Source organism: Diadema antillarum, unplaced genomic scaffold (genome assembly GCF_040938485.1).
Source record: "Diadema antillarum isolate AM-2024a unplaced genomic scaffold, OU_Dant_1.0 seq00000854_RagTag, whole genome shotgun sequence".
Taxonomy (NCBI): Eukaryota; Metazoa; Echinodermata; class Echinoidea; order Diadematoida; family Diadematidae; genus Diadema; species Diadema antillarum.
In genome coordinates this window covers 305,870-321,876 of record NW_027271725.1, presented here as the reverse complement: position 1 = coordinate 321,876, position 16,007 = coordinate 305,870, and the positions used below count along the sequence as shown (strand labels likewise).

At 36.8% G+C, this 16,007-nt stretch overlaps 1 protein-coding gene across 1 annotated transcript; it reads right to left on the bottom strand.

The window, feature by feature from the left end:
• Nucleotides 1-978: 978 nt before the first annotated feature.
• On the bottom strand, nt 979-15,783 carry LOC139740426 (neo-calmodulin-like). The gene is made up of 6 exons (XM_071651018.1): nt 15,658-15,783; nt 5,591-5,618; nt 4,334-4,477; nt 3,880-4,009; nt 3,120-3,235; nt 979-2,470 (listed from the first exon to the last, which is right to left on the bottom strand). Exons 1-6 carry the CDS (start codon nt 15,658-15,660, stop codon nt 2,427-2,429), a joined length of 465 nt encoding a protein of 154 aa, XP_071507119.1. The 5' UTR covers nt 15,661-15,783; the 3' UTR covers nt 979-2,426.
• Nucleotides 15,784-16,007: the final 224 nt, after the last annotated feature.

Here is a 16,007-nt window from a genome sequence, read left to right as displayed (position 1 = left end):
TTTGTTCAAACAATGTAAATTTGAAAATGTGAATGGGCTAATAAGATGCCAGATTAATCTCATGGTGGTGGAAAAAGAAAATGGCTGAAAATCTGGTTACATAATCCAGGGTAAATAAAAGCTGTACAGTTTGTATATACGCGCGTTTTTCTAAAATTTACACCTGCTTCCCTGAGTGGTTCTTTGGTTTTCTACTTTGTCACAGTCGAGCCGATGTTGAGAAATGCTATGGAGAGACAAATTTCTTGAGAGTGAGGTATGATGAGGAAAAGTGTTATCTTACAACAGCCGAACGATTGCTGGAAAGAGAAAGCTCGAGAAGTAGAGAAAAAAAGTTTAGAGGTCTGTGGAGTTGGGACAATAAGAGCCAGAATGGTTTAAAGACACTGTTAGATAGGTAAAGAATAAAAGAGAGGGGCTGAACAAGTGTAAATAATATGGTGATAGAGAGAGAGAGAGAGAGAGAGAGAGGAGAGAGAGAGAGAGAGAGAAGGAAGAAGAAGAAGAAGAAGAGTGGAGTATAAGAGGGAAGAAGAGAGTCTCATATAAATAATCCAAATATCATAATGCATATACATGTACATCGTTGTACATGTACATAATATATGTATTTGCATAATCTATGTACATACAACTTGATATATATATATATATATATATACATATATATATATATATTTATTATGATATATATAAATGCCTATATATATGATATATATTTACTTATATAAATAGTATATTATACATTTATAGATATACATATATATCGGCAGCAAGGGGCTTATAGTTAAAAACATGGCGGGGTAGTGTAAGGTGACTTTATGTCTATAAGTGACAACAAAATGACACCGAGGACGTCCTAGCTGTGTTGGAAACCCCTTTATTTGAGCTTTCGGGCTTCGTCCTTTGTGAGATTACAATAACAATATAAAACGACAGTAATGATAGATGTTTATCTTATTATAATCAACCTCTCATTAACGTTTGCCATCACTGACATAATGCGTGTAAGTTTGATGAAGTTATGAGGAGTCGAAAAAAACCCGCACACGCATAACAAAACCAAATATGTTTTGTAGAAAATGTTTATTATTTCGCGAAGTATGTACCTTTATGATGTTATAATTATATTCAATAAAACATATTCATCTGAAAACAAACAAATAAACAAACGAAACCCCCTTTTTTCTGTACTCTTCCCTGCTCATTAACAATGATACGACAAATAATTCAACGAGTCACATTTTGAACATACACCAACCTTTACAAGATGCTTTCAATATACAAGAGTAAAATACCGAGGAACATTTCTATTGCACGGAGATGCAACGTCAAAAGATGGCGTCCTGCTACTTTGGCGAAAAGTTGTCGATCATACTATACATGAGCAAGCAAATGACACCCCCATTCATGCCAATCCCAATTAATGCATGTCTCACACCGTCCCAAAATTGAGCAAAGATGGAGACATGACAAGGACATTTTCAAATTCGGCTCTGATCGTATAAACTTCCTGTCATTCGTGAGAGCATCCATAAACTAGTAATTAAGCCATTGTATGAACGCCGATTGAGTTTCTCGGGCTCCGGAAGCAATTTCGTGAAGGATGGCAAAATCTTTTGGCAAGCCCAAAAAAATAGCCAGGAGACAGGTTCATTTTATAATAAAGATTCACAGATTCGAGTAGCCTTCTAGTGTGGTTCTGGTGTCATTGTCTGACCTTCTGTAGGCAATGTATTCGCTTCGGCTCTTGATCGGCTTTTAACCGAATTCGGGACCAACTTCGTGCGAAATTTAAAACCCCATATTCGCGTTGCCATCTTATGCCAATTTAGGGATAGTGTGATGCCACCTTGAAGAAATCAGCTCTACAGTCTTTACGTCATGATGTATTTTATTGCATCGTGGGTAATGGTCATAATTTACAAAGAAGGCGTCTCTGACGCGTTATGAGAATTTCCCCTTGTGTTGTATTTTGGCACTTTGTAAGATACTACGCTTTAGTTCGAACACAGAAAGGCACTGAACGTCTCACTTTGCTATCTAACCATGAATCCCTTCAAAACATTTACGCTGAAATTGCACTATAATAAGGAAGCAAAGTGTGCGACTTTTTTTTAATATGGTACACGTCATCTGAAAGATAGAGAAATGCACAAATGTAACATCTTACTCGTCTAAACTATATGTACAAAATATAGTCAATACCTGGTATTTTTTACTTTCTGGGTCTCACACACTATCATTATCATAATTCCCATTCAGGTGGAATGACTTGACGGTCAACCAAGACTCAAGTCAAGCCATGCTGGAGAACTACTCATCACGACTGTTAATAGACATAACACAACACCTGAGTGCAAGCATGATAGATAAAAATCTGTATTTGATAGATCTCTTGGAGTCTTATGATCCATGGGGAATTGTCACACCTCCATATTCTGAGTCTGGGCTACCATCTGCACGAATTCTGGTTAGAAAACAAAGACAGATCGGAAGACATGTTAAAACCAAATAGATTCATTGTTACGACTATTTCTGCGGTTTCATTCAATATTTTTGCAAACATCCACCATTCTACAGTCTATACCACAAATCAAACGTTGAGACAGGTGAAGATTAGGACCAACAGAATGATTAATGAGATGTAGGCAGTGCAATTATCATCTTATAAAAGAAATGTTTGGAAAATTACAACGTCAAATGTAATTACTGTAATTTCTCCTTTCTTCTCATTCCCATGGAATCATTTTGTTGACCAAATTCTAGAGGACCAAAAGTTTACTATAATTAGCAGGGTCGATACATGCGATCAAATTCATGGTTGAAGCTGAAGCACAGATATATGGTTGGGGGGAAAAAGAGAGACAATCAATTAGCCATTTGTGGAACACCGGACACCATTGCTGTTATAAGAAAGGTAACAGAACCTTCAAACTGGCCCATTCTTCCAAGAAGATTTTTACATACAATCATTTTTTTTTTCTTTTCAAAATGGTGAATTGTATGTAATATAATCTGGTTGCACTATGACGATGTTTTCGCAGTAGAAAGTGATAAATTAGCTTTACTATGAGGCATTTCACTGGAACACGAAAGCAGATAGTAACATGTAGTACCTTCGTAGTTAATTCTGCCGTCGCTTCTAACATCAGCCTCTCTTATCATCTCATCCACCTCGGCGTCTGTAAGTTTCTCACCAAGACTAGTCATCACGTGACGCAGTTCGGCAGCGCTGATTGGTCAGATGTCAACATTAAAATGTTCGTTAGTAATTACACATCACAATTTTCTGTCTGATATAACCAAACTTCGTTGATATAATCGTTTCTTCACATTCGATGTCATTGAAACATTATCAGTAGGTTAATTTGACATGTTATTTCTATAAAAAAAGACAACTCTTACGGTTTCTTTATCTCACCTTCCTGAATGTGTGTGAATTGAATTCTGAGCTGCTTTGATCTTCCCGATGTTCATGATGTATCCAATCAAACTAAAATCTACCTATTTATTTGTCTGTCTATTGATGTTATTTCTGTTCCTTATCCTGTAATGATCATTGTTCATATTTCATACACTACTAGTGTAAAAAGGTTGAATTTTGTTGAAAGACATTCAAATAAAACGATTACTGCAATCGTCATTCAGGAAGTATTTCCATGCTGTCATTCAGCTTCTATTACAAAATACGAGCTAACAATGTCATGTCAAGAATACACGTACATTCGAAAAGAAATCTGTAAGGAATACTTAACTACCTATCTCTATATACCTTTCTCTGCGTGTGTCGGACTGTATATATGTCTGTCTGTCTATATCATGACAGTGTGCTTTTAGACCCATCTCAGCAGGTTATACTTTACCCCTACAACTGACCTGAGAGTCCCCGTGTCGTCCTTATCGAAGACCCGGAACGCGTCTCGGAATTCTTCGGCGTCAACTTGCGACTGACTCATGTGCGTTTCCATGATACGTGTGAAAGTCTTGAAGTCAATGGCACCCTTTCCTGGATGAAAAATACCAGAGTTTTTTTGTAATGTAATAAAACCCTTGTCTTGTGCCACTCTTACGTATCAAAGTTCGATTTATGAATATCGATACATTCATATTATTTCTGTGCCAATGCGATTACCCAGCACAAAATTTAAACGAGCCATTCAAATTCACCTTATAAGACTCGATACACCACACAACGTGGAATCCATCATTGGTCGCACCGTTAGTTTGGGCAAACCTTGGTCGGGTTGTTATGACCAATTTGCTATAAAGACATAAAAACGATCAATATGTAGACATAGCTAAAGGTCTTACATCTGTGAAACTATCTCACCATGTGGGTCCTCCATGGCGATGGACTCTGCAACTTCCGCTTCCGTCGGACATGACCCCAGTGACCTCATCATCTCTCCCAGCAGGTCGGTGGACACAATGCCGTCCCCATCACGGTCGTAGAGTCCGAACGCTTCCTGAAATTCTACAGAGGGCAACAAGTTAGGTGATGGCGACTGTCACTTGGATGATAATGATGATGATGGAAATGATGTTGATGATTGATGATAATGATGATAATGATGGTGATGATTGATGGTGATGATTGATGATGATGAGGATGATGATAGCGATGATGGTGGTGGTGGTGGTTATGATGGTTATGATGAGGGTAATGATGATGGTGGTAATGGTGACGATGACGAAATAGTTACAAGTGTTGGTGGTAATGATAATGGTGATTACGTAGGACGTGGTGACTCTACTCCAGTATGACGCTACTTTCATTTTTGGTTGTCTCCAGTAGAGGCAACATGTTTAACAACGTCTAAATTAATGATGAAACAGCTGCAATTTCTACTTGACTTCTACTGTATTGTACCATTTATGAATAACCTCTTCGAATAATAAGACAATGATAACAAGAGTAATGATGAGAATGTAGTGTGACGGTAACGATATCATAACTGCCACCTCGAATTATGACAGTGGTAACAATGATGAGGAGATAAACAAGAAACATTTTGATCTGGCGCGAAACACATGACCCATGCCTTTTTGTTTTGAAAGTGGGCAGACTAAGGAGTTTTAATCTTACTTTTAGTTCTTTAAAATCTACATGCATTAGCCACAAAATCCTTCTGAAAAGAAGTTTTTTTTCTAAATTTTGCATTCTGTTTGAATGAATTTCTGCAATTCTCAGACAACAACACATGCCTCGGAAGCTGAAAGGGAATAAAAGAATATTATCCTTTAAGCATAATGATAGCACAAACAACTGTATTTTTGGAACATGATTCATAAGTACCTCGTAATCTTCAAAAAATTGAAACACGATACCTCAGGACGCTATCATCATCAGACAGAATTCATACGCTCATTTTCATTGTGCAGTTAAAACTCCCGTTCTTCAATGGGTGACATAACCACACGACACCTGACTTTTTTTTTTCACGAGCCCCAGTCATATACCAGCACTACTTTGGTGTACATATCGAGTAAACTGCTGGTGTAGACACTGTACAAACATTAGGCGAAAAAAATCCTGGACCACGATGACCAAGGTTAAGATAAGCACAAAAGTTGACTGATGACTTACCAGATATTTGTTTTTCTGTCACTTTGGTCTGCAAGATAATGGTGAAAAAAAAGAGCATGATAAGATGATTGGTGAAAATACATTGTATTGGAGTTTTCATCTTAAATAAGCGTGTTATCCTTTTGAATATTTCTGAAGAGTGAGCTCATGCTTAGAAACTTTCAGAAAGTATACTACGATGAAGTGTGAAGAAAAGCTCATCCTTGTTTGGTGGCAAGTGAATAAAACGAGAAAATCAAGCAAAGCTGGGCTAATAGCCAAGCATGTCCATGAGATCAGGAACTTGGCTTTACGGCTGTAATCAGCAGTATGATTTGTAGATTTATATTTTCCATTTAAATCCCTCAGAATACTTACAGACAGCTGTACTATGGAGAAGGTGGATGTTATCAATACAACATTGTGATAATTGGAATGACATAAAGTCATATTTTTATCATCATCAATATCATTACTGTCATTTCTATCGTTACACCAAATTTATCCATTTGGAAAAAAAAAAACTTTGATGTTATACACGGCGATAGAAAGGAAAGTGTGGCACAAGAGTACTATGGCAATGTACAGATACCCATGTAATACATGTAGTTATTGCGTTGTGATATAAGGATATCGTATATGTATAATAGATGTTAACAATAATAGGGAAACTGACCAGAAATATGATATGATATGAATGACAATGATCGGAGAAACGAGATTCCATGATCGCGATCATATTATATTTGCTCATTTTCATTCACATACAAATAGGTACATATAGGAATATCATCCATATGTAATTCATGATTGAATGCATAAAAAAAGAAAACAAGAGAGATAGATAGAGAGAGAGAGGAAGAGAGAAAGAAAGAAAGAAAGAGAAAGAAAGAAAGAAAGAGAAAGAAAGAAAGAAAGAAAGAGAGAGAGAAAGAGAAAATGGGCGGAGAGAGAAAAAAGTTCCCGCACGCACAGGCGTAGATCGATCTCTACGATAGAACTGTAAATATTTGACAATGAGTCATTCGACACCTCAATAAGTATAGCGTGTGTTGGACCGTCACGTACAAGGTTCATTGTGTGGGAAATAATTGTATTGTTATCACAAAGTATGGTATCTTACTAGCCACGCCCACCTGACTATTGTTTGCCAATCCATACGACATTGAACCACGCGATCCTCTCACCCTTGTGGTCTTTCACAGAGGCGTATCAAACGGTATACTCTGTTAGATATAATATCCTCTTATATGAACCTTGTGAATGGAAATTAATTCACCAACTCTAGCTACTATAGATCTTCTCCACTAGACCGGACATATCCCTACGTGTGTGTATGATTTGACACTCCATTACAAGTGACAATCTGGACGTCATAACACAATATCCAGATAACAAATTTTGTTAATGGTAGCGTAAGTACTCAATTATCTCAGGTTAGGTCATTATATTAATAAGTTGTTGGTACATTTTTGTTCTTTCGAGTGATCTACGTTTAGCAAGCTTCGCTTTTATAGATCACTCTTTTCTCATCATGTTATTCTTTCTTAATATTGCAAAATGTACATTGCTTTCCTGTGAAATAATCATTCGTTCATATATTTTGATTTGATTTCATTTGGTCTCTATTTGTGTCTACAATCTCATGACAAATGTTATTACACAGATACGTTTTTGTTCTTTTGTACAAGTCATAGGATTCTTGAAGAAGAATTAATAGACTTGATGAATACACAATATTGACAATACACTGTTCAATACAAATTACACGGTACATTAACAATAAAGAAAAATAATTTAATAATTCGCATTATATTTCATGTTCAACAATATGGGTTGTTAAATGTATACTTTATAATGTATTACTTTTTGTTTGATGGAAATAAAATTCAATTGAATTGAATGGAATTAAATCTAGCTGCAGTACCCACATGATATATTTATAACAGGCTAATTCTATATTTGTAAGTGCGTTCGATGTCTGATTTATTTCATATTTCTCGACTGAAAGAATAAAGTGTGCGTCAAGTTGCAGATTAGAATGAAGTATTTATTTCTAAATGTCTGTTTGACATGGAATAGTCGGTCTACAAATTTTATCCTGACGTCATTATGATGAAAGAATGAAAGAAGGTACATGAACGGACCAGCATATAGGAATGTTAAGACGGCAGGTTTTAGTTTGCATATTGATTGGTGGAAATATAGTGAACGGAAACAAATTTGTGTAATCCACGGACAAATGTATGCTCTTATACCCAGGGCAAAACATGCTATACATCTCTCTCTCTCTCTCTCTCTCTCCTCTCTGTAAAATACGATATGAAATTAAAGTATAACGAGTTTATAATTATGACTATAAAATCATATCATTCAAGTTGTGCCCGGGGTTCGTGTCACTTAATGATGACTGAATCTGACGTCGATCTATCATCCTTTATTTACTCTTCCTCATCAGTCAACTGACAAAAGTCGTGGTAGGAAAGATAAAGCAAACAAGGGTTGCCAAGGCAATGTTTGTGTAGGCCTAATTGGAAATTTGGTAGTAGCCCGGCCCTTGTTCCCGTTAAACCTTCAGAAGCATATGAAATGAACATTGTGCACACTGTGTGTACAATAATACTTACAATCATTCGCCGAACTGTTATAAATCCAATGGGCATTGACACACGCAAATGCACACACACACACACAAAAAAAACAACAACAAACGAACAACCCAACACACACATCCAAATAATATACGTATACAAATAAATATATAGTAACCCCACTTCACAGCCAGTTGTCCACAGTATTGTATACTTTTGGTTTCAACCCCAATTTTAGTGTCAGATACTATGTGGGCAAGCATACAAATTTACGCTTTCCTCAAACTCACGTCATGTGTGCAGTATAATTTCTCACCTGAGCACCACATGGCTACGCACAATAGACGTGATCACCTATTGTGCAAAATCACGATCCATTACACAAAATAGGTTCTTATTAGGACAAAACGTTCATGGACACTCAACAAATGCTCGATATAAGCCTCTCCCAAATGACATTGGAGTCTTGCTGACTAACACAACTTTGCATTGTAAAATTCCTTCTGTCTCTTTTTTAATTCCGAGAACTATTGTATCAATATCATTCAAGCTTATGTCAATATATGACGACAACCTGACAGCTGTCTGTGGAAAACTCATTGGAACATTAGATTTTATAGGACCCATTTGACGAAGTCTCGGAAACAAAGATTAATCATACAGGACATCAGTATACTTGGATTCCGTAAGCTTTAAAACTTTAAAGCTGTTACAAGGCTCCTCGTTGTTGGAAACTTAAAGCTGTTGTTACAAGGCACATCACGTAACGCTTTGTCACGTTACTAATCTGGTCTATTGAATAACTTGGTACTAAATCCTAAGGAAAAAGCATAAATCCATAAATAAACGTATTGTATTATCGGCTACCAAAGGGTCAAGCTTATAGCTTATTATTGGCGACCGTTCTGTGTGGTAATTCATAACACATGTATTGTAATTCTATCTTAAATGTATTTGTAATCAAAACTGTTTAAATTGTTGAAACTAGCTATAATGAGTTTCACATTCTGTATATCAATATGTTTGATTACGTTGAAAAAAAAATTGTAAATGATGCCATACGGAGAATGAATAAATCAAATCAAATTCATGAAAATTCATACCATTTTGAATACATTAGCGATGAAGTGGCCTATAAACGATAAAGTCGGTGGTACCTTTGTTACTGTTTTACGCTCATTTTCTATATAGGTAAACGCATTTTCTCTGTAGCATCGTCAGGCGTTTTGGTTTGCGTATACGCCTATGACATCCATTAATGAAAGGCATAAATGTTGATATTCCCGAGTCGACGGTGGTACGACATGTGCTCCTGTAACGTTCTTATTTTGACTAAGGGCCTGCAGGGTTAGGGTTAGGGTTGTGATAGGGTTTTAAGTTTAGTTTGATATAAGGATTAGGATTAGGGTTAGGAAGGACATTTTGTCAATTGTGAGGTAATATGTAAGAATGGAGGGGGATGATAGTTTTAATGATGATTATAACAATCATGGTAATATCATTATGATTGTGTCGTTGCAGTTAAATATCATATCTGAAAAGTGTTTTATCCATGCCAATGGAACCAATATTTTGTAAACTTTGGGTAATTTGATTTGTAACATGGTATGGTTTGGTTTTATTTCTGCATTTCTCTTTCTACAAGGTATAGTAAAAAAAAGATGACAAAGAATATAAGGAAAGTAGAAGATACAATGCAATAAAAGGACTGTCAATTCCCTAACTGCACAGTCTGAAATAGCAAAACTTAGGCACCTATATACAGATAGTAGCGATAATGCATACGGGAAATAAATGGGGAGAAAATGATAAAGGAAAACCCATCATAAGTACATAAGTACATGACTTGAATGGGGCCCACTTATATACATTTACAAATATTCTACATGGTTACTTGTACCTTTACACTACTGTTCACACATATTCCTCAAGGTAAAGTGACGTAATCATGCCCTGATACTTTCCTGGTTATGTGTATGTGCAGGTATGTGCTGTTCAAATGAAGTCATTTCATTTTATAGGCCTAAGTGACATAAAGATTATTATTATTTTCTCCAATGTGACGAAGGTGACGACATCACGCATTGGGTGCGGTAATATCTACCACTCACCGACCTTTGATTCATGTTGCATAGCAACGAAAGAATTGAACTTCTCTGAAATGATAGCTCAAATGCTTTAGGGATCTCACCGTAGGACATTAGTCCATGTTAAGTACAGGTGTTCGTTAGCAAAACAAAAGATAGGGAAGCAATCGTCCGTTAAATATTAACAATGAGACTTAATAGGGCTTCACAGTGTGTGTGATAGACAACTGGGAAATTCCCGATCATATTTAAAAATCAGTCGGTCTTTACCTTACTGATATGGCGGTCTGAACTATTAAACGTTATGACGTTTACTACAATTTTTGAATTACTTAACATCATTATTGACCGATATTTCCAGGAAATTATTCTCGCTATGCTTCACAGCTATTGAATAATGTCTTATAAAACACACACACACACACACACATATCATATCTTTTTAAACAAACAATAGCTCTTTCAGGTTTCGTATTCTCTAAATGGCATTGATAAAATCAGAGCAACAAATTAATGGAAATTATAAGAAGATTACAATACAATTGAATGTCAACGAGCAACAATTAATAATTTCATGAAAATGACCTCTTCGTATAAATACTACCGAGTCGACACGTACACACACACACACACACGCACACACACACACACACACACACACACACACACACATATATATATATATATATATATATATATATATATTATCATCATGTCTATATCAATATCCATGCACTGCTATTTAGCTTGTCAGCTAACACGCACGCATTCATATACGATAAACGTGTACGTTATGACAGGTTCGCGACATTTGGCTGCTTACAGTCTATAAAGGGATTATGAAGACACTGCCGAAGTGATCCTTTGGACCTATGTAACTATTACGACCTTTAATGAACAGATTATTGTGCTATGAATATAGATGCTGAGACTATGACCCAGGTGTTGACTGCTGATAGCTACTATGGTACATGTCTCGAGTGCCTCTCGTTCTAGGATTAAGTGCTATACGAAAGCAGGATGCATAGGCTAAGCGATGCATTAGTCAGCGCTACATCCCGAATACGTCAACACATCAATCTCAAGTGTTTTGTATCTGACATGGTCTGGATTATTCATTGCTATTATCCTGATCTATTGAAGTGACCGGGATTTTATACCAGGGACTGGAGTGATGTTGTAAATACAGGCGCTATACAAGAAAAAAAGCATCCATAATTTTACCATCTATACAACAACATGGCAAATATTCTCTATACAATAGTCCGTGTCCTGATACTATTGCAACAGACCAGTCTTGCAGTATGTGATGAATTGTAACAATGAAACGGAGTGTCGAGGGACAGTTTTACAGTGGAGATGCAATTTTAATGCGTGACGTCTTTGAGGCACAGTCTCGTCCATAGATTCGGGTGTCTGCAATCTCTTCAACCTACCCCTTTAAAGGTATTATTTACCATTTGCTGATGAAACAAAAAACCCAGCTGTAGTGCTTCAAAATAGTTCTAAAAAGTGAGGTAGGAATAGAAACAACCAATGTAAAAATGTTAATCAGTAAAATTCATGTTAAGTATTGTTAAATATACAAAATGTCAACAATAGTTATAATAAGATTGTTTCTGGAATAAACCATCTACAGTTATGGTTTATTGAGAAAAATAGTGACATCTCCTTACACTTTAGGTTTTACTGCGAAATACTTATATGGTAGGATGTTTTGTGTGAGAACTGACCTACACATATGCATCAAAAATGTGATAACTTGAACATTTTTAAAATCAGTGGTTCCAAAGGTAAACAGTACCTTTAAAAGCAAACTGAGTCTGAATGAGCGGTGTGTGTGTTTGTTTGTGTGTGTGAGTGTGTGTGCAGATGGAAGGGAAGATGGGGGGGGGGGACGATCTGGACATTACCTGGAATTTATCAGGCGAATATCCCTCGTTCATATAAATAGGTCTCTTACAGCCATCTTATCTCCTCCTATGGCCAATATAGTTCTATCACAGGAGACAAACACAGTTGCTATGACTCCGGATCAATCAACGACTCTGTTTCTCTAAATACCCATCCCACAGTATGTATCATCATGACCAGCTTGAATGGTGATGCGTTATGGTCGCCCGCGGGTATCCATTAATATGTGCTGAATGATCTACCAAACCGATTGACAATGACTCCAGCGACCGAGACATATACAGCTTGAGTATAGGCTTAGCTGATCAATGAAACGGCCTGATCGTAGACGCACTGGAAAATTGCACACAGACACACAGACAAACACACGGACACACACTCACATTTCATTTTTTTGGCCTTCCTGTCATGTGTACCTGGCAAATGTCAAGAGCGTCAATCAATATCTTTGAAACATAGTCGGATTTCAGAAACGGAAATGCTATTCGAATAAAATATTTGCTTTTTATCTATTTATTCTGCAGGATCCATCGTTTCGTGCTCATGGCAGCACGGGCACAGTTAAAGTGATGTTATATACCCTACGTGTGACTGTGAGTGAGATTATTATTTGATCTTCGGGAAACGGTATCTAATTTTCATACCTGGTTGCAATGGATACCTATACGAACTACAGACACATGTGACTATATTTTGTGAGTGAGATTATATTTGATCCTCGGGAAATGGTATCTCATTTTCATACCTGGTTGCCTTGAATTTAGCTCTCTTACACATTTTGATAATCGTCAGTGTAGCTCCTACTATTATGAAAGAAAGAGGAATTGCAATACAATATTTTAGTGTGATTTTCAAACCTGGATGGGGCTTAAGTTTAGGTATTATTTCCTTCTGCGAGTGGATGCTGAAATGGTTACCATGGTTACACGATTTACACTTTCAAATAAACACTTCTGGAGGTTTCCTTATAAAACCCATACAAACCATCAGCTTTTGTATGAGGGCTGCCATGCACCATAAAAACGTCGATGTGTTTCCGCGAGATGTATCCGTTTTATCTCCAAGACAAAGCACTAAACCAGCTGCCCAGCTTTCTGACGTATTGACTAATTCGCCCAAGCTCTTAAAGGTATGCCAAGTGATTGAAGGATAACGTAGGCCTACTACAAAGTAAGTTCATTAAAATTCCTAGTAAAAACAGTATTCAAACCCCTAGAACCTGCCTATAGTCTCGGTTTTTACAAGGTCTTAACATGACTTTGAATGGGCGTTGCCCAATATCGCGAATCGCGATCACGCCTGAAGTGAAATGAAATTCTAAATCATATTATTTAACTTTTGTTTTACCTCTGATTTTTCGAATCAGGAACATTTGTGTGTGTGTGTGTGTGTGTGTGTGTGTGTGTGTGTGTGTGTGTGTGCGTGTGCGTGTGTATGTCTGTGTGTATGTGTGTATGTGCGTATTTGTTTGTGAGTGCTTGTGTGCGTATACACCTGCGTATAATAGAAGTGTCGATGTGTGTCCATGCACGTCTGTTCATCAAAAATGACAGTATACTTCCTTGAAATCAGCAGTTGTCTTCATTATGGATGACTTCATGTGCTATAAGGACTGGGAGAGTGTATACATTAGTTTCGGTGGTAGGGACAACAAGGCCTCAAAGGCTTTATTTACCAATTGCAGATGAAACGGAAACCCAGCTTTAGTGCTTCCAAATAGTTCTAAAATGTGAGTTAGGGATAGAAACAACCAATGTAACAATATTTGAATCAGCTATGGTCAATGTTAAGTATTGTTAAATATACAAAATGTGAACAACAGTTATATAAAAATGTTTCTAGTCTAAACCACCTATACAAGTGATATCTCCTTATATCAGGTGCGAGTTTCTTCATTTTGTTTCCCTCTACAAATTAGATTTGTTAAGATCGCAACTGCTAATATCTTTCTTTCATTTAATATCCCCTTATGTGTATGTTAGGCTTTATTGCAAAATTTTTATACGGTAGGATGTTTTGTGATACAACTGACCTACACGTATAATGCATCATAATATGTAATATATCGAACATTATCATTTCAAATCACCGCTCCCAGTTGTAAACAGTATACCTTTAAACGATTCGAGGCATCGATGGAGCTACACAATAAAATATAGATGGCGATAGCGAGGTGTTAACCCTCTGCTATTACACGATGAGTCATGCGGTCTAGGGCTGATCATGGATTGATGGTATTGTCGCTTAAATTCTGCCCAAGGCAAGTTTATGTGATGGACAAATTTGGACAAATTGTTAATATTGAGATTAAGGGTTTAACGCAAGGATGAGCTAAACCACGCTGGTTGTTGGTAGAATGAGTGAATGAATGATAAGAATTAGAAATATACCATTTACTAGATCCTAAATCCTCTTCATTTGTATTCCTTGTTTCCCTTAATATGATTACTTCGGTTCTGTGTTACTTTCCACCTCCCTGCTATGACTCTGTCATCCAAATTCTCTGCATGCATGCTGTTGATGACTAACTTAGCACCCATAATATCTGGCATTTTTTCTTTTAGATTGACTTCAAGGAATATACCATACATGGATGTTATGGTAACTAATCTATATGATGCTGCATATCTGAGATGGAAATATAATGGGATGGATAATAGCGACAACAAAGCAAAAGAGGTGGATGGGGCGGGGGAGAAGAAGAAAGGTCAGGTGGTACAGTGAGACTTTTGTGTGATCCGTACGATTGCTTTTGCAAATCCGCCAAGACCATTCATTTATAGAATAGTTTTATGTCTCGAAAGTCAACAACTAATTACTGCTTCTGTACTTATATCATGCATATGCATTGCAATTCCTTCTGGTCTTATCTTGATAGCACGCATAGACACCATCCAAGCCTCATGCCACGGCACAATCAACTCGGAGCTAGTATTGATACGATTGATAGTAATTGTATAGGCTACTTGGTTGTGATATGTCTGATGTATATGAAATAAAAAAGAGAGATAAAATCCACGAACGCAAAGTAAATGTTTGTATCTGCTGTATCAAGCATTTTTTTTCACGGAAAATATCACATAAGAACAATTCAAAATGTTGAATAAGGACTACAAAAATGAACAGCAATTTCTTTCCAAACAATTTGTTATGAATGCTACAAGAGAGCTCAAAAAACAGTACCACTCGCCCTTCCTGTGGTAGTATATAGTGGTAGTATAAAAGTCCAAGTTCACAATGGATGAAATATGTCGTGTGTAATAATGCGTCTGTGGTAAAGATTAAAAAAACCCTGTAACAATCCAACAACAATGGAATAAAATAGAATGAAATAATTTCTCTTCAGTTGCTTTCGCGTCCCCTTAATTGAAATACATGCACTGTTACGAGAAAAGTGTTAAAATACAGGGCAATCTTTAGTGTAGCGATTACTCACGGACTCAAAAGAAAGAGAAAACGCCGTCGGATATTTACCACTGAACTGACAAACACTTACCATTATTACAGCAGAAGGCACACGGAAATTATTTGCGGCTACTTATAGTGTGAAACACATCTGCTTCGTAGACTGGTATCGCAGACACTCTTGCTATACCCGTCCAGTCTGTCTGCTATCCCACAGTATTCTGCAACATCAGAACTGCACGCTCACGCTCGCTCTCCGTATGACAGAAATCTCATCGAACAGTTTTGATAGCACGCACCACCTCTGCAGCGGTGTTTCAATCTATGCTCCAATGACACAGTAAACAACCAAGGAAATGCCTTTGGTTTTCTTTCTTTTCTTTTTTTTTTTTTCGTTGAGATCGAGTGAGAGTGTAGGAGGAAGATGAAGAATTTGAGAAA

What these genes read in the sequence shown, in the direction of transcription:
- LOC139740426 (XM_071651018.1), bottom strand. An exon ending in CGCCATGGAGGACCCACATG is followed by an intron (nt 4,010 to 4,333) that starts GTGAGATAGTTT and finishes TTTTTCATCCAG; the next exon opens with GAAAGGGTGCCATTGACTTC. An exon ending in GACGACACGGGGACTCTCAG is followed by an intron (nt 3,236 to 3,879) that starts GTCAGTTGTAGG and finishes CTGACCAATCAG; the next exon opens with CGCTGCCGAACTGCGTCACG.